Source organism: Zalophus californianus, chromosome 1 (genome assembly GCF_009762305.2).
Source record: "Zalophus californianus isolate mZalCal1 chromosome 1, mZalCal1.pri.v2, whole genome shotgun sequence".
Lineage (NCBI taxonomy): Eukaryota > Metazoa > Chordata > Mammalia > Carnivora > Otariidae > Zalophus > Zalophus californianus.
In genome coordinates this window covers 143012131-143039227 of record NC_045595.1, presented here as the reverse complement: position 1 = coordinate 143039227, position 27097 = coordinate 143012131, and the positions used below count along the sequence as shown (strand labels likewise).

The following is a 27097-nucleotide window of genomic DNA, read 5'->3' as shown; positions in this document are numbered from 1 at the left end:
GGTATGATGCCCCAAACGAGGTCACACAGATGGGAGGTGAAAGAAGAGCTGAGGCTTAGGAAGGGCACAGTGTGGAATGTTAAGAGTCTCTCAAAATCTCACCGTGTGGTTTTGAGCAAGTAACTTCTCGTCTCTGGGATTTGATTGCTTAATTTTTAACAAGGGGAGGAGGATTCTGTAAAGTTCTTGCTGGTCCTAAGTTCCTGTGATTCTCACATTCTCCTCTACCCCATTTCCCAGTAATTGAAGGGACCTAGAGCCTTGCTGCATCAGCATCACCTAGAAGCTTGTTAGAAATGCAGAATCTAGGGGCGCCTGGGTGGTTCAGTTGGTTAAGCGTCTGCCTTTGGCTTGTGTCATGATCTCAGGGTCCTGGGATCGAGCCCCGCATCGGGCTCCCTGCTCGGTGGGGAACCTGCTCTTCCCACTCCCCTCTGCTGCTCCCCCTGCTTGTGCTCTCTCTCACTCTGTCAAATAAATAAATAAATAAATAAATAAATAAATAAATAAATAAATAAATAAATAAAATCTTAAAAAAAAAAAAAATCTTAGACCACACATCATCCTTAATTGAATCAGAGTCTTCACATTAACAAGATCATGAAGTAATCTGTATGAGCATTAAAGTTTAGGAGGCACTGCTCTAACATATTTGCCCAAGCTATTTGATCTGAAAGTCTATATAGAAGGCACAGAGAGAGTGATTGGTGTTCCCAACAGCAAAATAATGCATAAAGGGTCATTGCTCTGCATAATCAAAGACACATATCTTTAGGTTTTCAATTAAAGGGCTGTATAACTGTGTGTGAGAGCTATTTTTGAGATCCCAACATCTTTTCTTAAAACAAATGCTGCAGCTTCCCAGAGCTGAACAGGAGTAGGAAGGTAGATCTGGTATTTCTCACCAGTAAAACGATTTTCTTGTAATGATCCCTCCATCCCACATCCACAGAGCCAAATTTGGGGACAGAGTTGAAAGAGTGCCAATCTTGAAACTACTTGAATGAGGCCATGGCTAAATTAAATACCCAAACTGCCATCAGGGAAATATTTAGACCCGAGGAAGAGTCTAATTCAGTAGATGCAATATGATCATGTTTATTGTTTTTGCCCTTGGGAACTCTCCCCTTCCTCAGTTATTTTGAAAAGGATGAGGGCATTATGTAACAAAGGGGCTTTTGTTGATTGTGAGAAACTGAATAGACCTTTTTTTGAATGAGTAAAAAATGGGTTTCATTCTTATTATTAATAACTGACTGATCTATGATCTCTCCCTATAGGAGGTTAATATGCGGGCCTAATACTATCGATGTTAAAATCACACCAATTTGGAAACTACTCATCAAGGAGGTAATAGTACTTTCTCTTGGTGCTGGCTAGAGAATAAAGAAGTTTAGTTCTAGTCAAAAGATCAAGAATGCTACTTGTTAATACATAACTGTAATTTGGGATATTTTAAAAGAATACAAAGTGTAGTTTCTTCATATCTCTTTTCTATTCTTTTTCGTGGAGACCATCTTTTGAACACGTTGCCTGATTCAGTATAAGATATGATGCCCATGTATCTACTTATCCTTTTATAACTGAATGAACATACATCTCTTTCTTTCCTTTTTAATCCTATGTTTCCTAGTCTGTCTCAACTTTGTGAAACTAAAATAATCATTGAAAAGTTAAAAACTCAGAACTTTTCTTATGGGCAACAATGTACAATTTCTTCAGCATCTAAAATTATAGGAAGAAAAGCGTCTGCTTGGACTTACTAGTTTTCTCGATCTCAGTGTGTATGTGGGAGGAAAAAAAGGACTTGACCATCATTTATTGAGTTGAATTTTTCCTCTTTGACTCTACTACTGGGCTTATTTTTCATTTTGCCATGATTATTATGAAACTATAACGATACAGCTGTACTCTGGGTCTTTTCCTTCACTTCACTACTTGCTTTATAAAAAGCATACTAAACTCGAGATACTTTCTCAATATTTCTAGTAAGCTTTCTTTCAGCCATGGAAGGAAGCAAAAGAGACTGAGGAAATGTTTCTGTGTGCTCCTTCCTTAACCAGAGGCAAGGATTACTGTTCCCATCCTAGACAAATGGAAATAATCTAGAGCGTATTGGAGTAAGGGCACAGTAAGTCTTAAACCAAAACAGGCTAACGACTGTTGGGAGTTAGCCTCGCCCTTCTCCCACAGTGTTCAGTGACAGTTTCCCACTTTCAGCTTGGCTCCCTACTTGTGAACAATTGTAGTCTTCAGCTTAGCCATTAATCTAAAGTATTTTGATGGCTTTGAAGATAGCAGATAGTGTGTCATAGGGAAGAACAACGGACTCGAGAACATTTTAACTTTGTAAACCTGAAGTGTTAACTTCACCCTTCTGATGGCCAGTACATGTGAACTGCACCTGGTAATATGCATACCTTTCACCCCTGTGATGGTCAACATGAGGACCCATGAGACACTACTTTGTAAATGATAAAGGGCAGGAGTGATTAAAAATGCTCCAGGGCCAGATTCCTTGGGTTTAAGTCCTAATCTGTGAATATTGCGACTGTGTGAACTTGAGCAAATGTGTCAAGGTCTGAGGCTCAGCTTCTCCATCTTTGCCGTGGTGATAAGTAATAGCTTCTGGGTAATAAGGTAATTATGGAAATTAAAAGAGAAGATTCAGGTAAAGTTGCTTAGTGCAGTGTCTGGCACATGACAATTGCTGAATAAATATAACAAGAATGAGAATATTGTGTGGGGTGATTTGTGTCACAGAAATGCCTATGAAAGCTAACAAGTCAATGAATAGCTAAATGTGAAGACTAAATACCCCTTTGTCTTTCTGTTTTCCTGCCAACAGGTTTTAAATCCATTTTACATATTTCAACTTTTCAGTGTCTGTTTGTGGTTTAGCGAAGACTATAAGGAATATGCTTTTGCCATCATAATCATGTCCATCATGTCCATAGCTTTGACGGTATACGATCTCAGAGAGGTGAGTTTTTTCCACCAATCTTGTGGCGGCAGAAAGGGAACAGTAGGGACTTTATTGAAATTTTGTTAGAAAGATGAATCAGGAAATACTCATTGCCCACTCCACAGTAAATTAGAACAAGTTTGTGAATATCTAGCACAAATAATGATGCCGAATAATATTATTTCTTTTCCTTCCCTCACATCCCAATTCCTAACCTTCCAAGTTATTTTTTCCCCTCTTTGGTTTACTCAGGCTGATCAGCCAGAAGAATTTACAAGTATCTATGAATTGTGAATAAGTGAAAAAAATATATGCAGAGAACATTGTTGGATCTTGAAGACGGTAGAAGAGGGTGGAAGAGTCTATTTAATAATAACTCTTTTGCCCTTTTTGTTTGGTTGGTACTTATTTGTTAAAGTGTTAAAGTCCAACACTTGGCTTTCTTTATGCCCACACCAAGGGATCTAAGTGTTTTTGGGAAAAAGTCATGTGGAACAGATTGGTTGATCACACTCCCCCATTCTCAAAATTAAAGTTTCAAACCAATCTCTCCTCACCTTTTATGAGATGCCCAATTGCTCTTCTATCACTTCTCCTCTAATTCAGCAGATAATCTCACCACTTGTTCCACAAAGAAGATAGAAGCTTTAAGACAGGAATTTGCTCAACTCCCCACTCTCCAACTGCCAAATGACCCTGTCTCTGCGTTCCTCCCCGCCCTGCCCTCTCTTTTACAGAGGAGAAAACGGCCCTCTGCCGGTGCTTGCAATAACACCCTTTCCCACCTGCTCAGGGTGTGCTTATGTGGGCACTGAATGACCTCCTCACTCCCTCCCTCCAGGGCCTTTCCATTAGCATTAAACATGCTCAAGGGAGGGTAACAATCCCTTGACAAAGCTTCTACCTTTAGCTACTACCTACCTCTCTTCTCCCTTTTACAGCAAAACTTCTTTATGCAGCCTCTCATCACTTACTCATCTCTCCCTCACTTCTCACTATACTGACCTGATTTTCACTTTTGTGACTCCATTAAAAGACTCTTAAGGTCACCACTATAATCCTAAGGCCATAGGTAGTTTTAAATTAAAAAAAAAAAATCCTTTTTAAACTATTTTTTTCTTAGTGGAAGGAGTAATATATGGACACAATTTTTAAAAAGCTCAAATAGAACAATACAGTGTAAATAAAAAGTAAATATCCCTCCCCACCTTGGTTCTCCAGTTCCAGATCCCCTTTCTGAAGGCATCCACTGCGGCAATGTTCTGTAACGTTTAGCAGTATTAAACACATATGCACTAATTTGTTTTCACACAAATGGAAATACACTATGTACACTGTTCTGCACTTGCATTTTCACCTAATATATCTTAAATATCTTTCCATATCTGCACAAATATGTTTTCTCTAGTTGTACCCATAGTTTTTTAAACCAATCTTATGTTGATGGATAGTTAGGTTGTTTCTAGTCTTTTGCTATTAAAATAATGACAATTCTTGCACATACACCTGTTCACACCTCCACATATATGTGTGTTTATAAATACATATAAATTACAAGTATGCATAATTTATATTACATGTAGAATGTATATAACAGGTATATATGTCTGCTTATATATAATTGGTATGGAGATATAAAATTTCTATACTTGAAATTACTTAATTATAAACTAGGTAAATTATTTTAATAGATGTGGTCAAAATGCCTCTGAAACAGGGAATACTAATTTACACTCTTCCCAATAGTAGATGAGTGTTGGTTTTTCCTCATCTTTGCCAATGTAAGTGAAAATAGAATCCCATAACTTTACAGCATGTTTTCCATTACGAGGTTGAGCACTTGCTCATGTCCTAAGGGGCTTGTATTTTTTTCACTGCAAACTGTATTCGTGTCCTTCATTATTTTTTATTAGATTGCTGATTTTATAGTCCCCCTCCCACAGTGGACATTTTTTTTTCACATTGCAGCTTTCAGTAAACCCTCAGTTGCATTTGACAGTTAACTGCTCCATTGCTTCTTTTTGAAGTGCTCTTTCCTTTAGGCTTCAAAGACACACACTCTCCATCCTCTCTAGTTGTTCTTTTTCAATCTTTTTTTATAGTTCATCCTCCTCTACCCTGGCCTTTCTTTGGGGAGGGGTGTCTCAACATCAAAGCAATATGCAAACTATATAATGTATATTCTGTCTCATATACAATGTACGCTCTGTCTTCCTCTCCCCCTCCACTTGTGCAACCATGTTTATTGGTTTCTTGTTTTCTTCCCAAAGAAATTTTTAGGCAAATCAAGCAAATGCAAATATATATGTATTTTTGTTTTTTCTTTCTTTCTTATATAAAAGGTAGCATCATTATATATTTCCTACCTAGTTTTATTATTACTACTACTACTAATATGTCTTGTTGGCCTTTTCATGTGAGTATATTGAGAGATTCTTCATTATTCTTATAGCTGTATACCAAAGAATTCTAAAATGACTTCTAAATTTATATATATTTCAAATCAAAATATTTCTTTTGAGTTTGAGATTCATAGATTCAACAATCTATTTGATTCAAAGTCAATTCTTTAGGGAAGATTTCTACTGCATCCATTGGCCATATATGCTCCAAAAGCACATTTTTTTCCCTTATTACTGATTATAATGATACATTTATGTTGGTGATTATTTGATAAACAATAATTTTTTCCAGTGGGTTGTAAATTCCTTGCTAGTAAGAACCATATCCCTTTTTGTTTTTGTTTTTTTGGGGTTTTTTTTGGCCATTCCATCCCCACCTCTTAGCAGAGTCCCTGGCACATAAAGGTGGTTTAAAAATGTTGAGTGGATTGCAAAGATGACTAAAAGAATCAGTTAGGAGAAGAACACTCTGTCTTTTACCTTATATTATTCTACTAATCATTCTTAGGACATAGTAGTCAGATTTGTAAATGATTTGATGCTAGGAGATTAGAGGGTGTCTTAAATGGCAAAATCAGAATAAAAAAATGAGTACACTAAATGATTAGATTTAATCACTAGAACCGGATAGTTCTTCTACACAACAATTTCTTAATAATGTGAAATCTAATATAATTTTATTGTATTTTTCTTTTCTATCCTGTTATTGATTCACTCTCAATGTCTTGTGTATTTCTTTTTTTATTATGTTATGTTAATCACTATACATTACATCATTAGTTCTTGATGTAGTGTTCCATGATTCATTGTTTGTGCATAACACCCAGGGCTCCATGCAGCACGTGCCCTCTTTAATACCCATCACCAGGCTAACCCATCCCCCCAACCCCCCAGAACCCTCAGTTTGTTTCTCAGAGTCCATCGTCTCTCATGGTTCGTCTCCCCCTCCGATATCCCCCTTCATTCTTCCCCTCCTGCTATCTTCTTCTTCTTCTTCTTTTTTATTTTTTTAACATATATTGTATTATTTGTTTCAGAGGTACAGATCTGTGATTCCAGTCTTGCACAATTCACAGCGCTCACCATAGAACATACCCTCCCCAATGTCTATCACCCAGCCAGCCCATCCCTCCCACCCCCCACCACTCCAGCAACCCTCAGTTTGTTTCCTGAGATTAAGAATTCCTCATATCAGTGAGGTCATTTGATACATGTCTTTCTCTGATTGACTTATTTCACTCAGCATAACACCCTCCAGTTCCATCCATGTCATTGCAAATTGCAAGATTTCATTCCTTTTGATGGCTGCATAATATTCCATTGTGTGTGTGTGTGTGTGTGTGTGTGTGTGTGTGTGTATACACACACACACGTATACATACATATATATATATATATATATATATATATATATATATATATATACCACATCTTCTTTATCCATTCATCTATCGATGGACATCTTGGCTCTTCCCACAGTTTGGCTATTGTGGACATTGCTGCTATAGACATCGGGGTGCACATACCCCTTCGTATCCCTACATTTGTATCTTTGGGGTAAATACCCAGTAGTGCAATTGCTGGATTACATGGTAGCTCTATTTTCAACTTTTTGAGGAACCTCCATACTGTTTTCCAGACTGGCTGCACCAGCTTGCATTCCCACCAACAGTGCAGGAGGGTTCACCTTTCTCTGCATCCCTGCCAACATCTGTCATTTCCTGACTTGTTAATTTTAGCCATTCTGACTGGTGTGAGGTGATATCTCATTGAGGTTTTGATTTGGATTTCCCTGATGCCGAGCAATGTTGAGCACTTTTTCACGTGTCTGTTGGCCATTTGGATGTCTTTGCAGAAATGTCTTTCATGTCTTCTGCCCATTTCTTGATTGGATCATTTGTTCTTTGGGTGTTGAGTTTAAGAAGTTCTTTTTTTTTTAAGATTTTATTTATTTATTTGAAAGAGAGAGAGAGAGAGTGAGAGAGAGAGCCCAAAAGGAGGTAGGGTCAGAAGGAGAAGCAGACTCCCTGCTGAGCAGGGAGCCCGATATGGGACTCGATCCCAGGACTCCACGATCATGACCTGAGCTGAAGGCAGTCGCTTAACCAACTTAGCCACCCAGGCACCCAATAAATTCTTTATAGATTTTGGATACTAGCCCTTTATCTGATATGTCATTTGCAAATATCTTCTCCCATTCTGTTGGTTGTCTTTTGGTTTTGTGGACTGTTTCTTTTGCTGTGCAAAAGCTTTTTATCTTGATGAAGTCCTAGTAGTTCATTTTTGCCGTTGCTTCCCTTGCGTTTGGCGATGTTTCTAGGAAGAAGTTGCTCCGGCTGAGGTCGAAGAGGTTGCTGCCTGTGTTCTCCTTTAGGATTTGATGGACTCTTGTCTCACATTTAGGTCTTTCAACCATTTGGAGTCTATTTTTTGTGTGTGGTGTCAGGAAATGGTCCAGTGTCATTCTTCTGCATGGGGCTGTCCAATTTTCCCAACACCAGTTGTTGAAGAGACTCTCTTTTTGCCATTGGACATTCCTTCCTGCTCTGTCAAAGATAAGTAGACCATAGAGTTGAGGGTCCCTTTCTGGGCTCTCGATTCTGTTCCCTGGATCTATGTGTCTGTTTTTGTGCCAGTACCATACTGTCTTGATGATGACAGCTTTGTAATAGAGCTTGAAGTCTGGAATTGTGATGCCACCAGCTTTTCTTTTTTAACATTCCTCTGGCTATTCAGGGTCTCTTCTGGTTCCATACACATTTTAGGATTATTTGTTCCATTTCTTTGAAAAAAGTGGATGGTATTTTGATGGGGATTGCATTGAATGTGTAGATTGCTCTAGGTAGCATTGACATCTTCACAATATGTGTTCTTCCAATCCATGAGCATGGAACGTTTTTCATTTCTTTGTGTCACCCTTAATTACTTTCATGAGTATTTTATAGTTTTCTGAGTACAGATCCTTTGCCTCTTTGGTTAGATTTATTCCTAGGTATCTTATGGTTTTGGGTGCAATGTAAATGGGATTGACTCCTTGATTTGTCTCTCTTCTGTCTTGTTGTTGGTGTATAGGAATGCCACTGATTTCTGTGCATTGATTTTATATCCTGCCATTTACTGAATTCCTGTATGAGTTCTCGCAGGTTTGGGGTGGAGTCTTTTGGGTTTTCCACATAAAGTATCATATCATCTGCAAAGAGTGAGGATTTGACTTCTTCTTTGCCGATTTGGAAGCCTTTTCTTTCTTTTGTTGTCTGATTGCTGTGGCTAGGATCATATGGTTCTTGTTCTTTCTTTTATTAATGTATTGTATCACATTGATTGATTTGCAGATGTTGAACCAAACTTGCAGCCCAGGGATGAATCCCCCCTGGTCGTGGTGAATAATCTTTTTAATGTACTGTTGGATCCTATTGGCTAGTATTTTGCTGAGAATTTTTGCATCCGTGTTCATCAAAGATATTGGTCTGTAATTTTCCTTTTTGATGGGGTCTTTGTCTGGTTTGAGGATCAAGGTATTGGTGGCCTCATAAAATGAGTTTGGAAGTTTTCCTTCCATTTCTATTTTTGGAACAGTTTCAGAAGAATAGGTATTAATTCCTCTTTAAGGGTTTGGTAGAATTCCCCTGGGAAGCCATCTGGCCCTGGGCTCTTGTTTGTTGGGAGATTTTTGATGACTGCTTCAATTTCTTAGTGGTTAGAGGTCTGTTCAGGTTTTCTATTTCTTCCTGGTTCAGTTTTGGTAGTTGATACATCTCTAGGAATGCACCCATTTCTTCCAGGTTATCTAATTTGCTGGCATAGAGTTGCTCATAATATGTTCTTATAATTGTTTGTATTTCTTTGGTGTTAGTTGTGATCTCTCCTCTTTCATTCATGATTTTGGTGATTTGGGTCATTTCTCTTTTCTTTTTGATAAGTCTGGCCAGGGGTTTATCAATCTCGTTAATTCTTTCAAAGAACCAGCTCCTAGTTTCGTTGATCTGTTCTACTGTTCTTTTGGTTTCTATTTCATTGATTTCTGCTCTGATCTTTATTATTTCTCTTCTCCTGCTGGGTTTAGGCTTTATTTGCTGTTCTTTCTCCAGCTCCTTTAGGTGTAGGGTTAGGTTGTGTATTTGAGACCTTTCTTGTTTCTTGAGAAAGGCTTGTATTGCTATATACTTTCCTCTCAGGACTGCCTTTGCTGCATCTTAAAGATTTTGAACAGTTGTGTTATCATTTTCATTGGTTTCCATGAGTTTTTTAAATTCTTCTTTAATTTCCTGGTTGACCCATTCATTCTTTAGTAGGATGCTCTTTAGCCTCCATGTCTCTGAGTTCTTTCCGACTTTCCTCTTGTGATTGAGTTCTAGTTTCAAAGCATTGTGGTCTGAAATATGCAGGAATGATCCAATCTTTTGGTACCAGTTGAGACCTGATTTGTGACCTAGGATGCGATCTATTCTGGAGAATGTTCCATGGGCACTAGAGAAGAATGTCTATTCTGTTGCTTTGGGATGGAATGATCTGAATATATCTGTGAAGTCCATTTGGTCCAGTGTGTCATTTAAAGTCTTTAGTTCCTTGATCTTTTGCTTAGATGATCTGTCCATTTCAGTGAGGGGGGTGTTAAAGTCCCCCACTATTATTGTATTGTTGTTGATGTGTTCCTTTGCTTTTGTTATTAATTGGCTTATATAATTGGCTGCTCCCATGTTAGGGGCATAGATATTCACAATTGTTAGATCTTCCTTGTTGGATAGACCCTTTAAGTAGGTTATAGTGTCCTCCCTCATCTCTTATTACAGACTTTGGTTTAAATCTAATTTGTCTGATATAAGGATTGCCACCCCAGCTTTCTTTTGGTGTCCATTAGCATGGTAAATGGTTTTTCCGCCCCCTCACTTTCAATCTGCGGGTGTCTTTGGGTCTAAAATGAGTCTCTTGCAGGCAGCATATCGATGGGTCCTTGTTTTTTAATCCAATCTGATAGCCTGTGTCTTTTGATTGGGGCATTTAGCCCATTTACCATTCAGGGTAACTATTGAAAGATATGAATTTAGTGCCATTGTATTGCCTGTGAGGTGACTGTTACTGTGTATTGTCTGTGTTCCTCTCTGGTCTATGTTGCTTGTAGGCTCTCTCTTTGCTTAGAGGACCCCTTTCAATATTTCTTGGAGGGCTGGTTTTGTGTTTGCAAATTCCTTTAGTTTTTCGTTTGTCCTGGAAGCTTTTTATCTCACCTTCTATTTTCAATGACAGCCTAGCTGGATATAGTATTCTTGGCTGCGTATTTTTCTCATTTACTGCTCTGAAGATATCATGCCATTCCTTTCTGGCCTGCCAGGTCTCTGTGGATAGGTCTGTTGCCAATCTAATGGCAACCATTGTGGGTTTCTACCATTGTGGGTTACATATCTCTTCTCCTGAGCTGCTTTCAGGATTGTCTCTTTGTCTCTGAGACTCGTAAGTTTTACTATTAAATGTCGGGGTGTTGACCTATTTTTATTGATTTTGAGAGGGGTTCTCTGTGCCTCCTGGATTTTGATGCCTGTTTCCTTCCCCACATTAGGGAAGTTCTCTGCTATAATTTGCTCCAATATTCCTTCTGCCCCCCCCCCTCTTCTTCTTCTGTAATCCCAATTATTCTAATATTGTTTTGTCTTATGGTATCACTTATCTCTCGAATTCTGCCCTCGTGATCCAGTAGTTGTTTATCTTTCTTTTTCTCAGCTTCTTTATTTTCCATCATTTGGAGTATTATTAGGGCGTTCTCTCGTGTAAACCATATCACTAATTCTCTCTTCTGCCTCATTTATCCTAGCAGTTAGAGCCTCCATTTTTTTATTGCACCTCATTAATAGCCTTTTTGATTTCAACTTGGTTAGATTTTAGTTCTTTTATTTCTCCAGAAAGGGTTTCTCTAATAACTTCCATGCTTTTTTCATGCCCAGCTAGTATCTTTAAAATCATCATTCTGAACTCTAGTTCCAACATCTTTCTAACGTCCATATTGATTGGGTCCCCTGCCTCTTGTTCTTTTTGTTGAGGTGATTTTTTCCATCTTGTCATTTTGTCCAGAGGAGAATAGATGAATGAGAGAACACAATGCTAACAGGGTAACAATGTGCCCAGAAAATATACACTAAACAAATCAGAAAAGACCTGAAACCAGAGGAAAAGAAAGGGAAAAAAAGGGAAAAGAAAAAGAAAAGATAAAAACAAACAAAACAAAACAAAACAGAAAAACCCAGAATATGATCAAATATGATCAGGCTGGTGCATTGATGAGTGCCACACACTAGATTTTGGGTGTGTTTTGGTCTGCTAGAAGAAAGTGCCTCCCAAAATTTTAAAGAAAGAAAAACTTACATATGTACAAAAATAAGGGTTGATATGATGAAAGGATGGAATATAACTGTAAAGATGAAAAGTAGAAAAGATTTTATAAAAAGAATTGATAAGAAGTTGGTTGAAAAAAGAAAGAAGAGGATTAAAAAAAAAGAAGAGGATGTGATCAGGCAGGAGAGTAGGTCAAAGCCATACACTAGAGATTTAGGGTATATTTTGATCTGTTAGAAGAAACTGTATTTCAAAATTTTAAAGAGAGAACAACTTTTATATATATATATATACATATATATATGTATATATATATATATATACCAAAAATAAGGGTAACTACTATGAAGGGATAGAATATTACTCTAAAAATGAAAAATAAAAAATATTTTTTTAAAAAAGGGTTTGATAAGATGTTGGTTGAAAAAGGGAAAAAGAAAAATTAAAAAAAAGACAGTTAAGAAAAAATTAACTTCGAAAGACTAAAGAATCATGGTAAAAAAAGCCATGAATTCTATGTGCAGTATTCCCCTAACGCTGGAGTTCTGCCGTTCTCCTCGATCGGTAAACTTGGTCTTGCTTGCTGGCTGTTCTTGCTGATCTTCTGGGGGAGGGGCCTGTTGCCGTGGTTCCCAAATGTCTTTGCCGGAGGCAGAATTGCCCCGCCCTTGCTTATCCAGGTAAGTAATCTGCTCAGGTTTGCTCTCGGGAGCTTTTATTGCTGCAAGCTCTCCACACAGCTTTGGAGGACGAGAGTGAAAACGGCGGCCTCCCAAACTCCGCCCCGGAGGAGCTGAGAACTTGGGGCCCCGCTCCTCAGTGCACCCTCAGAGAAAAGCAGTCAATCACTCCCGTCTCCCCAGCCTCTGGCCGCACTCTGTGCTCACCCGGCCTGTGACCGAGCGTTTCTATCTCTGGCACCCGACCCCGTGTGGAGTCTCCAAACCCAGCAGATCCCTGCGGTGCGCTCCCGCGCCGCTCCTCCCCGGGGAGAAAGGGGGAGTCTCCCCGATCTGCCACTTGTTGGGTCCCTGCTGGAGGAGCAGTGGCCCGACTGTGCTGCGGATCACAGTTTATGGCAACCCTGAGCTGAGAGCCTGCTCCTCGGCTCTGTCTCTGCAGCCCGCTTCCCTGCTCCGATACCTGGGAGCTCTGCCGCACTCAGGCATCCCCGGTCTTTCTGTGACCCCGAGGGTCCTGAGACCACACTGTCCCAGGAAGGGTTCCACCCCCCGCTTAGGCACTCTAGCGATGTCCCTCAGTGGAGCTGACTTCTAAAAGTTCCGATTTTGTGCTCCACGGCTCTATCACTTGCCAGAAGTGGTGGACAGAGGCCCCCTCCCCCCGCCATCTGTCCTCCCGATTCACTTCTTTGCACGTCCTACCTTCCAGAAAGTGGTCGCTTTTCTGTTCAGAGAGTTGTTGCTATTCTTTTCTTCGATCTCCTGTTGAGTTCATAAGTGTTTAGAATGGTTTGATCCCTATCCAGCTGAATTCCTGGGACCAGACTAAATCCAGGTCTCCTATTCCTCTGCCATCTTGCTCCTCTCCCTTCTTGTGTATTTCATATATTAAAACAACATATACTGTGAGAAATAGCAGGCACCACCAAACTCCTTATGAAGTTATAGATTAGGAACTCTGATGTGGATAACTCAAGGCTGAAATAATGCTTAGTTCTCAAAGCTATTTGGGTACAAACACATATCTCGAATGATTAAAGTTCTTGATGTTTTCTACTTAAAGAACTAAACACAAATTTATGGTTATCAAAAACTACTTTGAGTGAACCAAGCATACTGGGAAATTCCTTTCTACCAAAGAACACATACTTCTTATTGTTGGTGAACAGCCCAGCAAGTTGGATGACTTTTCAGTTGACTAATAGGCTACTTAGTCTTTCGTTTTTAGCCAGTGTATTCAGTCAGGAATAAGACAGTGCTCCATCTTTAAAGAAACTAACACTTTACTGAATTAATACCTGGGGCCTATCCTCAAATAAATAAGCCTTTTTCTAATTTCCATTCTTCTTTTTCAGCAATCTGTAAAACTTCACCGTCTAGTTGAGTCACATAATAGCATTACAGTCTCTGTATGTGGGAGAAAAGGTAAGTTTCATTATTTTAGATCTATGTGTGTTCATATGGAATCAAAACAGGATTTAAATTTGTATCTCTGTTTATACTATGCTCATCTTCATATGTATTTTTTTCTGTACATTTACTTAAAGAGATGAGGTGCTTGAGACATTTTTACCCTAAAAAACTTTATTAAGGTAAAATTGACATATAATTAATGGAACGTGTTTAAAATGTACAATTTGAAAGATTTGGACTTATGTACATCCATGTAACTATCCCTGAAACTATCACCACCATAAAGATAATGACTATCCACTATCCCCAAAGGTTGCCTTGTGCCTATTTGTAATCATTCTTTTCAACCTCTCTCTCCATCCCCGTCCTCAGGCAACCACTTTACATGTTTAGAATTTTATATAAATGGTTGTACACTAGGCATTTTTTTGTCTTTTATAACATATTCAGGTTAATTTTACAGGGGTCAAAGTTCCTAATTATTTTAAAATGCATCCTTTTGTTAAAGTATGTAAATAGTTTATTCCTTTTTATTCCTGAGTAGAATCCCAGTGTATGGATAGACTAGTTTGTACATCCATTCACCGACTGATGGAAATTTGGGTTGTTCCTAGTATTGGGCTATTACAAAAGAATGCCTCAGTGAAATTTGGGTTCAAGTCTTTGCATGGACATACACTTTCATTTTGTTTGGGAAAATACACAACTGTGGAATGTCTGGGTCATATGGACAGGTAAATGTTTAACTTTTTAAGAAACTGCTAAACTGTTTTCCATAGGTTTGTACCATTTTACATTCTTACTAGTATGAGAATTGCAGTTGCTCTACATTCTTGTGTACACTTGGTATGGTCAGTTTTATAAAATTTTAGCCATTTTAACAGATGTGTAGTGGGAACTTATTGTAGTTTTAGTTTGCATTTCCCTAATGACTAATGGCACTGACCATCTTTTCAAGTGCTCATTTTCTACTTATATATCCTCTTTGGTGAAGTGTCTGTTCTATCTTTTGCTTATTAGGTTGTTTTCTCATTATTAACTTTTGAGAAGTTCTTTCTATATTCTGAATCTAAATCCTTTATCACAAATATGACTTGCAAAGATCTCCTCTCACAGAGAGAGAACAGGAGAGCAGCTGAGGGAGAGGGAGAAACAGGCCCCCTGTCGAGCAGGGAGCCCCATCACTGCCACCTATTCCTTTCATGAGACTATTATTGAAGTCCTTGGTAGTTAGCTGATAACCATGAGAGTATTGTTTCGTTTTTTTTCTCCAGGTATAAAAGGCCTTCTCCAGACTAGACATCATTAGTGAACCTTCTAATAGACAAATATACTTGCAATCTTTCAGGACAATTCTTTGCTCCCTACTATAAATTAGCATAGATCTGGTCTTCTAGTTATTTCTCCCTTCAGGCACAACAGTGAAGTTAATGTAATAGGTGGAGTTCTGCCCACTGTGAAGGTTTTCTTCTCCATAGTTATTCTGGGACTCTTTTAAGCCAGGATCTAATACCATGAAATGTTTGGGATTCCTTTTTGTCTATTAATGGCCATAAAAAACTTCATCTGAGGTCTTAGATGTACATTGAGAAAGAGACAACAGAATGACAGAATTGGGAAGACATGTTGGGAGGTGAGAAAACTGTTCTTGAAATTCACTTGGACTTGCAACATCTGTTTAGGTCTTACTTTGTGTATAACTCTTCTACTTGATAATTGAATGCTGTTGGGAACTCATAATTTATATCATATTCCAAAATTACCTTGTACAATTCCTGCTCCAAACCTGGACGCATCCATTTTTCCAAAGAGCTCTTAGATATGGTTAGAGACCTCAACCAGAGCACTCAGAGTGCTCATTTCTACCGTGTTAGTCGCTATTGCTTGGCCTTTTCAGAAGACAGACCTAGTCTTCTGACATTTCTTTTTAGAGAGGGAGAGAGAAAGGGTGAGGGAGGGGCAGAGGGAGAGAGAGAATCTTAAGCAGGCTCCATGCCCTGCACAGAGCCTGACACAGGGCTCGATCTCACAACCCTGAGATCATGACCCGAGTCATAATCAAAGAGTCAGATGCTTAACTGACAGTCACCCAGGACCCCCATCTTCTGACATTTCTAATTCAAGTTTAGAACTATGGGCTTTTAACTTAACTTTGTTGATTGTACTTTTGTCTCTCCTTTATCTCAAAAGTTGCAGTTCTCAATGACAGCAACCAATTACTCATTTGCTCTATACCTCATACACGGTAATCTCAGAGTTGAAAGCCAAAACACCCTGAGAGGATATAATTCCTGAAGACAATTTGAGATTTTGTTGGAGTTCTTTTCCCCTGTTTGTGATATACCATCTGAAATGTGCAAATTATACTTTTTAAAAAAAACTTATATTTCAAAGTTACTCAAAATGGTTCTTCTCTCTATGGTTATGCCAGCAACTCAGTACGTTCATCTCATTCATTTTGCCTTAGATTTTTAGTGTTAACTTTTCAAATATATTTTTGTATTAGTTTATATGAGTATTATACACAAATATATATTATATAAAGTATATAATTATAAATTTAATAACATTATATATTAAATATATAAAGTATTTAAAATATATACTATATAAAATCATATAAAATATCTGCATGGTTCAAAAGTTAAATCTGTAGGTCAAAACATTCAGGAGAGTCTTGCTCCTATCCCTCTTGTGCACTCACTCTCTCTATAAGAATCATTTTTGTTTTTTTTTTGATTTATTCTTACATTTAAAAGATACAGAGAAATTATATATAGTATCCATATGTACATAGTATATATACAGAATAGTGTATATATTTACACTACTGCTTAGATAACAGGGGTATACCATACACGTTTAGCTCATATTTGCTGGTATGTTTGCTTTACATGCTTTTTTTTTTTTTAATATTGAGACATGGTTGACATACAGTGTCATATTAGTTCAGGTGTATTTACATACTTAACTATGTTTCCTAGAGATTCTTTCATAGCGGGATATATAAATATTTTTTGCTCATTATTTCAGGTTTCTAGTACTTTCGTGTATGGAGGAACATTGTTTATTCAATCATTTCTTTATTAAAGGATTTTATTTTTAGTTTTTTTACTATTACAGATAGTGCTATAATAAAAAGGCTTGTGCATATATCTGTCTTTTCTTATTTCCACCAGTCTATCTTTGGCATAGATTTCCAGAAGTAAAATTCCTGAGTTAAAGAATAAATGCATGTATGTACTTTTGCTAGATAGATATAGCCAAATTTCTTTCCAAGGAGATTGTACCCAGCTTGCATTTGTGCCAGAAATGCATGTTTCCTCACAGCCTTGTCGACAGAATATGCTGGCAAACCTTTAGGTTTTTCTAATTAGCTAGGTGGGCAATGTTAGATGTATTTCCTTTTTTCTTTTTTTTAAGAAATAACTTAAAACTTACAGAAAAGTTGCAAGAATAATTCAAATAACTTTTTCCCTGAGCCATTTGAGAGTAAGTTGCCAACATATGGCTCTATGACTCCTACATATTTTAGTGTATATTTCTTTTTTTTTTCTTAAAGATTTTATTTATTTATTTGATAGAGAGAGAGACAACGAGAGAGGGAACACAAGCAGGGGGAGTGGGAGAGGGAGAAGCAGGTTTCCCTCTGAGTAGAGAGCCTGATGCAGGGCTCGATCCCAGGACCCTGGGATCATGAGCTGAGCCAAAGGCAGACAGGTGCTTAATGATCGAGCAACCCAGGCGCTCCTTTTTTGGTATATATTTCTTAAAGACAAGGACATTCTCCTACATAAATGACAGTGTAGCCATTAATATCAGGAAGTTAATATTGACATATTAATAGCAACTGATGCTCAGACCCCATTCAAGTTCTGCCAGTGGTCTTAATAATGTTCTTTATAGGAAAGGATTGGGAATTACACAATAGTATTGTTAGATACATGTCTTTAATCTTTAATCTTTCCTTGACTTCATGACCTTGACTCCTTTCACTCTGGTTATTTTGTGGAATGTCTCTCAATTTGGATTTGTCTGATATTTCCTCATAGTTAAATTCAGGTTACGCACTTTTGGCTGGAATATCATAGATATTGAGTGATGCCGTGTCCCTCATTGTTTCCTCTCAGGTGATACATAATTTAAATTTGTTATATTACTGGTGATGTTAACTTGGATCACTTAATTAAATAATACCTGCCAGGTTTCTCCATTGTAAATTTACTCTTTTGCCCTTTGTAATTAAGTTATTTTGTTGAGAGATACTTTGAGACTATATAAACAAGCCACCCTCATTAAATTTACCCACTAGGTGTACATTGCTATTTCTTGGCTAAATTATTACTTTGATAGTTGCCAAATGGTGATTTTCTAAGTGTATCTTTTCTCCTACATTAATTGTAATTTTACTGTAAGAAAAAGCTATCTTTTCTCCCCGTTTATTTATCCATTTACTTATGTCATATGGACTCATGAATTCCTATTTTATTTTATGGGTTATAGTTCATTTATCATCATTTACTATGATGCTCAAATCATTACAGATTTAGGCAGTGAGAGCCCCTTAAGCTGGCTTTGATGTTTTTTCTATCTGTCTCCATCTTTCCTTGAGCACTTTTTTACTTATGGAGCAACAAAATATTATAGCTTATATGATACTTTTCTTGGCCCAGCCTTGTAATCAGCCATTTCCTTAAGGAACCCTGATTCTTTTTTGGCGGGGAGGACTAGAATTTAGAAACCAAAATTTGGGCACTAGATATGCACATTATTATTTGGGTTTCACTGCTCCTAGGCCCTCTCAGACAACAGAATTAGCGAATCTATGTATAAAAAAAGACAAGCAATCATATATGTGTGTATTCGTACATACATTTTCATTTACATCTATATTATTTTTCTATTTATCTATTGAAAACCGTCAACTTACATTGTTGTCTCCAATTCTGATCCAATACCACAGAGTTCAGTCTAGTTTTATTTCCATCTGTATTTGTAACTTTCTTTCTTCATGAGAAACCTGGCTCTCATTAACCTCATTATACTACTTATTCCTATCGATCCCTGCTGAGTGTAACCCGTCATCTATCATTACTGATGCTTTCCCCCCACTTCCATGTAGACATATTTTTCACTGCTTGGACTCCAACATCCCACACCAGGCCACTGTCAACATGGGGGCCCTTCTCTCCCTCCTTGGGCTTTGACACCCTGCACCATGCCATGTGAACACCTGTCCATCCTTATTAGGCTCCAAAACCTGCAGCAGGCTGCCACCCACATCCCTAGCCTTCTGCAAGGATGCCTAGCTTGTTTAACCTCGATAGCTTTGGGACGGAGTAAGGAAGGAAAGAAATACAAGAAGGCAGACAGGAAGAAAGGAAGGAGGGAAGGCGGTTAGGAAGGAAGGAATTTTCAGCTTTTAAGTTCAAATGTTTAATATGTTGCTTGCATTGTGTGTGTGCATGCACGGATGTGAACTTCTAACATCTCTAGCAATTTTGCTATAGCCATTTGCTATACATCTCTTTTTTTAGGAGTTCTTTATATATTAGGAATATTAATCTTTTGTAGTGTAAGTTTCAAACATGTTTTCTGAATTTGTCTTTGGTTCTTTTCTCTGTTTATTTATTGTTTTACCATACAAGGGTTTTAATTTTATGTAATCTGTTCTTTTTTTCTTATTGTTTCCAGATTTTGAATCGATGTTGAGGGACAGCTTTCTTTTTAAAAATGCCCTGGTTGCTTTTTCATTGATTTCCAATTAAGGTAGTTGTTGGACTATGTTTCTGTGGGGAAAAAAAAAAATCTGACTTGACTCTGCCATCTCACACTTTCAGCTGGAGTCCAAGAGCTGGAATCACGCTTCCTGGTACCTGGAGATCTATTAGTTTTGACAGGGAACAAAGTGCAAATGCCATGTGATGCCATCCTGATTGACGGCAGCTGTGTGGTAGATGAAGGCATGCTGACAGGTACGGTTCTGTCTCATGACTTAGAGCCTCCGTAAGTTCTCCTGGGTTCCTCCTCTATCTGAACGACAATGGCAAAGCATGGGGTTGCTGTGGGACCTTCCCACTCCCCCAAGTCTTACTTAACTGTCCTGCTCTGGATGGTTCTGAGGGTTCAAATTAAAGCTGCTTTCTATGTGCTAAGTTTGATACAGTTGTAACTTTCTAAGAGCTTAGCATTTTCTTCTTGAACAAAGGGTATTACAGCCCTGTCATTTTACCTTAAAAGGTTGTGGAGGTCATTAGACGTTTCAGAATCATCTGTGACTTTTATGTTTAGTGTTTTCATATAAAATATATCTTCAGATAAACTTGGAGGATGATGACATCCTGTTGATGTCATCTAGAAACCCAGAAGGTCAAGTCCAAGCTCTTTCTGACTTGGCTTGACCATGTTGAAAAGTTCATGACACAAGATTTGGCACATCTGCTACTATGAAAATGCACAGTGGGAATTTTGGACTACCTGTATTTCATTTTTAAATAGCATGCTGGAGCTAGGAGGGACCTTTAGAGGTCACTGCATTTCATGGATATGGAAGCTGAGGTCTAGAGAGGAGAAGTGACTTGTTCAAGGTCACAGTGCTTTGAGTTCTCATGCATACATATGAGGAGATGTTTTGCCAACATTTCTGTAAGATAAAGAAGAATCATAAAGTCTTTTTCACAGGTGGACTAGGGGGCTGAGAAGACACATTGACATACTGTGGTTCCCATGAAAGCCCAAATTGAATCCATTTCTCCTGGGCAGCCCAGGAAGGCATGAAATAAGAGACAAGAACACACATCTTTCTTCTATTAACTTTACCAAAAATATATTTTTAAGAATACTTTATTTATTTATTTGACGGAGAGAGAGAGAGAGCAAGCGAGGGGACACAAGCAGGGGGAGTGGGAGAGGGAGAAGCAGGCTTCCCGCCAAACAGGGAGCCCGAAGTGGGGCTCGATCCCAGGACCCTGGATCATGACCTGAGCCGAAGGCAGACGCTTGACAACTGAGCCACCCAGGCGCCCCCCCAAAATATTTTTTAAATGTGTGGCAGGCCAGGTTTTTTCCTATAAGGAACACATAGATTTGTAAAAATCCCTTAGTGCTGGGACTCTTGCAATACTAAGGACCATTTTCCTGCAAAAGTGCGGAATATATATCTGACTTTGTACTGCCCACTCTGCAAAGACCAGTGGAAGGTTTACAAGGTTTGTTTCTCAGAACAGGCCCTAATTATTTCCATAACTTCATTCACCACCTTGTATGAGCACTTCAACCTGTCCCCACTGCATGGTAAAAGTCACCCGTGTCCCAATTGCCAAATCCAAAGGATTCTTCAGATTTCTTTTCTTATTGCCCTCTCTGCTGCTTTCAACTATTCTGACCAGCCCTTCCTTTGGCAAACGCTGTTCTCCCTAATTTTCCAAGACAGCACTGTCTCTCCAAGTTCTCCGACCACTCATGACACCACCCGGTGTCCTACGCTGCTTCTCCTTCCCCATACTCTTGACTGTTGGTGCTGCTCAGAGCTGTGTCCTGGCCCTATCCTCTTCTGCCCTCACATGTGGTCCCTAAGTAATCTCATCTCTCCCATGGCTTTAATCATAGTCTGCAAGGTGGTGAATCCGACTAAATGTCTCTGGTCAAGATCTCTCCCCTGAACTCCAGACCCAAATAAATAAACATAAGACATCGCAGCAGAGCCATTCCACAAGGCATCTCCAACTCATGGTGACCACAAGGCAATTCTTCCTTCCTCCTATAATCCCTGTGGTGACGACTAACACCACCCTCTGCTCATTCTCCCAAGTTGGAAGCCAGGAAGCCATTTTGAATTTCTCTGTCCCTATGACCTGCCAAGATAAAAAACTCCCCAAGTTTTGTAACTTCTTGCCTCCTTATTTCTCAAATCCAGCACTTCCTCTCTACTCCCACTGCCAACTGCCATAGTTCAGCTCTCGTTCTCTCCAACTGGATGTCTAGCCTCCAACCTCACCAGACTTCAATCCACTCCCACGCAGCAGACAGAGTGCTCTCTCTTATACACAGATATGATGTTAGTCTCCTGAATAAAGCAGTGAAATATCTCCCCACCCCCTTCTGCCACTAATGCCTACAAAAACCATTTAAACAATTAAATATGTGCACTTAGGCCCTCCATGCTTTGACTCCTACACAGCTCTCATGGCCACTCACTCCCCAACACCCCACGTTCTGGATTGCACAACTTGCTATTCCCTACATAGCTATTTCTAGCCTTTTTAAGCATCCATGTGTGATGTTACAAAACGTATAGTATTTATAATACATTATACTTATTTGCCTGGACTACAAATCTCCTAAAAACAAGAACCATATTTCTTTCTCCTTGTATCCCTAAAACCTAGGGTTGTCCTTGCCTCCATGGCAAGCTTATAACAAATGTCTGCCACATGCTGAGTGAGGGCATGCATGATTTAAAAGAGTGAAGGCTCCTCACCTCACAAAATGAGATGCTCGTTTTCTATAGGAGAAAGTATTCCAGTGACTAAAACTCCATTACCCAAGACGGAGAGCTCTGAGCCCTGGAAAACACAGAGTGAAGCAGACTATAAACGGCATGTCCTCTTCTGTGGGACAGAGATTATCCAAGCCAGGGGAGCCTGTTCTGGGACCGTGAGAGCGGTGGTGCTGCAGACTGGTGAGTTACCAGCTCTTCTTTTGTTTTGTTACTTTAATGAAATATTTCTGCTTCGTTTATCTAGTGCCTTAAATTTACTAGGTAAGGAATAGTCTTTAGGTAATAAGCCAAATATACGTAAATTCATATATTTTAAGTGGGAATTGCACTATGGTGTATGCCTTTTAGTAAAAATAATACTGAAGACAATTACTACTTATGTGTTTTGTGGTTTATAAGCTATTTCCATATATCAAACCAACACAGCAAAGATGCCTGTTCCCTCTTTGTACATAAATAGGCTGAGCTCAGCACAATCCAAGCAGGCTTAAAAAAAAAAAAAAATTACACAGCCAGTTGCCGACAGAGCTGGACCTAGAACCTAGAGCTTTTAACCCCAAATCCCAAGTTCTTTCTAGGCAGGGCTAGAAACTGAAACTTGACGCTGAAAAGTATTAGAAATTAAGCCCATCGGTATTTACTGGGCCATATGGTTTAAATTCAAGTAACATGAGTGTGTGTGTGTGTGTGTGTGTGTGTGTGTGAATGCTCATGAGTCATTTCCTTAAACTGAAATTATACTAGGGAGTGCCTAGGTGGCTCAGTCAGTCAAGAGTCAGACTCTTAATTTTGGCTCGGGTCATGATCTCAGGATCATGAGACTGAGCCCCACGTTGAGCTGGGCACTCAGCGCGAGTCTGCTTGTTCCTCTCCCTCTGCCCCTAACTGTTCTAGAGCATGCTCTCTCTCAGATAAATAAAATCTAAAAAACTGAAGTTATACTTGGAAAAGCTGTGTTCTGATCCCAGTGTGGTGGTTTCCTTGCTCTGGGATGCATTGAAATTGAAAGTAGAGAGAAGAAAGATCAGAGAGTAATAGACTCTGAAATAGGCATGGTGAGATATTTCCGTTCAGCACTCAGGTATTTTCCCAATTATCCTTTAATTTTCTTTGGGCTTAAGAACTGTTTAAATATCTCTAGAAAAAAACAAAGGCCATGTTGAGGCTTAGAAGAGCACTAGCAGTAGGATTTGTCATCCTGAGAATGTGGAGTGTGTGTTTGTTATTTCAGGATTCAACACTGCAAAAGGGGACCTCGTGAGATCCATTCTTTACCCGAAGCCAATGAATTTTAAGCTCTACAGGGATGCCATCAGGTTCCTCCTGTGCCTTGTAGGAACAGCAACGATCGGGATGATCTATACTTTGTGCGTCTATGTGCTCAGTGGGGTAAACTGCTTTTGTTCTTTTCCTACATGCACATATACGCTCATCTATGTATAATTTATACTCTGCATGTTAACCTTAATCTCAGGCATGGTTTACAAACCTGGGAAACAAAGCCAAACACTGAAAACCTGCCCATATACTCACAGCTCCCCAATATCAGCGATTGATCACCAAGTAATATAACAATCAGATCCAGAGGGACAAAACACCGTTTATTGAGCTATCAACATGCTTCTCGTCTGGTACACTTCTCCTTACGCTGTTTTTTCATTTTCAATCTGAGAATATATTTATTCCAATAATGTAGTGTTTTGTAGTTATTAAATAAGGAATTTAAAATAAAAGCCAGATACCCAATGTTGGTGAGGTCATGGCAGACTTGTACATTGTTCTCTGCTGGTAGTAGAAGGAAGCATTACAAACCTTTTCATTGTACTTTGGAAAATTTATGAGAGCCATACTCTTTGACCCTCTCATATCATTTCTGGGAATTTGACCAAAGAAGTAAAAAAAAAAGAAGAAGAAGAAGAAGAAGGAAAAAAAGCCACATGCACAATGCTGTTCAGGACTGATTGAGCTGTAAGAGCTAAAGAGTGACTTTTTGTCCCAGGAATCTCCTGAGGAGGTGGTGAAGAAAGCCCTCGATGTCATCACAATTGCGGTTCCTCCTGCTCTGCCCGCTGCTTTGACCACGGGCATTATCTATGCCCAGAGGAGGCTGAAGAAGAGAGGCATCTTTTGCATCAGCCCCCAGAGGATCAATGTATGTGGACAATTAAACCTTGTCTGCTTTGACAAGGTATGTGTGTTTCTTCCTCATTCTCATCGCCATTTTGTCATCATTGTCACCGGGTGGAGGTGCTTTACACTCCTCTGGAGCAGGAAACAGAGGATGTGCCATCTGGCTTCACTTTATCTCTGGTTGGGTGTGTGATCTAGGAAAGGCACATCTTTTGAGCTCTCAGATTCTGGGGTTTAGAGGAGGAAGAGTAGATACTGAATAGGTGTATCTTTTTACAGTCCTTCCAGCTCCAATATTCTATAAAACACAGTTAATTAAGCTAGCATTCTGTCCCTCCTCAGTCAAAACCCCATACAAAGAACAAAACTGAAACCCTTTACCATGGTCATTGCTATATCCCTAATGCTAAGAAGCTTGCCTAGTGTATAGTCCGTGCTCAGTAAATATTTATTGAGTTAGTGAATGAATAGAAAAAGGAAGAGTTTATTTAACTGTGTTGTACTTGGGTAATTGGACTTGGTTATAGGAAGACCCCAGTCAAATCCTTACTGTATTTTCCCATCTGTAGTATATTGCTTAAGATTATCCTTGATTATATGCCAGTTATTCCCAATGAGCCTTTTATTCTATCTTCTCTTGAACGTATTCTTTCGGTCTGTGCCTATACTGGGTTAGTGTGGGAGCTGTGAGAGGGGAAGATGGAGAAGACGGGCTGTTTTGTGCCCAGGTCTTCATTTATAAAGATGACTGATGACTGCAGAGAGAGGTCATTGCCTTTGAAAGAAGTTTGACATTACTCACAGTTCTCCTGGTAAGGAGAGGCACGGCTCGCCATGTGGGGCCACAGGAGGAATGCCAGTCTTTGATGAGGTAGCAAAGCAGGAGTGAGGGGAATGCTCGGGACATGGTCTTTATTGGGGTCTCTCCAGGGAAGGCGAGTCAGGCCATAGCTTATGGTTGGCTAGTCTGAATGATTTGGGTGAGCTTTGGGCTGTAGGGTTGTATCTGGCACTTGGCCCTGGGATGATGAAGGCAGAGAACTATTGCCTCCTGAGGAGGAGGGGCCACGTAGAAGATTGGTTACTTTGCATGTCAAACACAGGCTGAGTCCCTTGCTACCTCTGTAAGAATTGACTAGCCGGAGAGATGCAGTCTTTCCTTAGAAAGGTTTTTTAAGATGTCAAATCATTATAATATAGAGAAAGTTAATGCAATTCAAGGGTATTAGAGGCAGGTGAACATGGGCACACAAATGGATTCAGGAAAGCAATAGAGCTTGTGGTTTTGGCCAGAGCAAGACATTAGTAATGGGAGGCACCTTTAACGTCTGGCTAAGAAATTTGTACATACTCTTTAGGCCGTGGGGAGAGTTTGAGGTGTTTTTCTTTTTGTTTTTGCTTTTTTAATTGTTGTTCTCTTTTTTCTTAATTTATTTCTTATTGTGGCAAAATGTACATTAACCATTTTAGCCATTTTTAAGTGGCTTTAAATACATTTACATCGTGCAATCATCACCACCATCTAGCTTGAGAATTTGTCCATCTTCCCAAACTGAAACTCTGTGCACATTAAACAGTACATTGGGGTTTTTGATGACAGAGAATTAAGGGGATCAGAGTGATATTATATAATTACTGGAATATCAGAGAGATCTACCAAGATCAGAAGGTTAACATGGCTCTTGCCAGCATCTCAGTATTATTTTGTGATCAAATTAGCATAACAAAGAAAGTTGTTCAATTTATGGGATCATCTCCTCCTTGGGCCTGGCAAAAGAAGCAGGGTGGGAAAGACCATTATGACATGAATTTGAATAAAATAAGTAATAATTATGAGTAATTATCATTATAATTCGGTCCTACTCTATGCCAGACATTGTTAAGCACTTTGTATTACCTCATTTGATGTTCATGACAACCTTATCTGATTAAAGCATGTTATAGGAAAGGGTTCTGATGTTCACAGTGATTAAATAATTGGCCCAGCTGGTGTTTTAAATGAACCCAAACTCTTCATCATTATCCTGCACTGAGAGAAATACCAATAAGCACCTTTTTTTTTAGGTGTCAAATAGCAAACCATCTGTTTAGAGCAGGGCCAGTCTACTCCTATTACTTATTTTTGATGACATACTTTTATCTTCTGCTATAAAAACCGGGACTCACCCTTTTTAGAGCTCTTACAGGCTTATGGAGGCTTTCCCATCCATTTACTCTACCATTAGATCCTCAAGACCAGCCTCTGGAGTATGTAAGACAGATACCGTTTCTTCCTTTTATCACCAGCTTGGCCAGACAATTGGTGTGAGCTCATCAAAGCTTTTGCCCAGGACCCCCAATACCCACCTGATTGTGTCCTTCCTTGAAGTACTGATCTCAGTAATGCATTCTTGACATACATTTCCCTGTTAAAACATACCTTATGGGTTGTCATTATGGGGCTGCCGAATCTTCAGAGTAAACTGAGTGCTTGCTTCTGTTTAGACAGGCACCTTAACAAGGGATGGTTTGGATCTCTGGGGAGTCGTGCCCTGCGATAGGAGTGGGTGAGTACTCTGGACCGAATGCCTTGGCATTTCTCTTTTCCCAGAAAAAAATACTGTACATTTTCTCCTGAAAATTAATAATGAAGACATTTTTGACTTTGGCTTTGGAGCAGTAGCTGCCATAGTACCTTCAT

The 27097-nt window shown here is 39.0% G+C and overlaps 1 protein-coding gene across 6 annotated transcripts in view; it reads left to right on the top strand.

Annotated features, from left to right (window-relative positions):
• ATP13A4 (ATPase 13A4) overlaps window positions 1–27097 on the top strand; it is a 118714-nt gene that overhangs the window by 45183 nt on the left and 46434 nt on the right. For 5 of the 6 annotated variants that reach the window (XM_027587080.1, XM_027587079.1, XM_027587078.1 and 2 more), the window contains exons 6-13: window positions 1281–1350; window positions 2849–2983; window positions 13730–13799; window positions 19628–19762; window positions 22297–22467; window positions 23519–23676; window positions 24287–24475; window positions 26902–26963. In XM_027587080.1, the coding sequence (XP_027442881.1) occupies window positions 1281–1350; window positions 2849–2983; window positions 13730–13799; window positions 19628–19762; window positions 22297–22467; window positions 23519–23676; window positions 24287–24475; window positions 26902–26963 (990 nt within the window). The remainder of the gene's footprint in view (window positions 1–1280; window positions 1351–2848; window positions 2984–13729; window positions 13800–19627; window positions 19763–22296; window positions 22468–23518; window positions 23677–24286; window positions 24476–26901; window positions 26964–27097) is intronic. The other variant, XM_027587081.1, reaches the window with a different exon arrangement.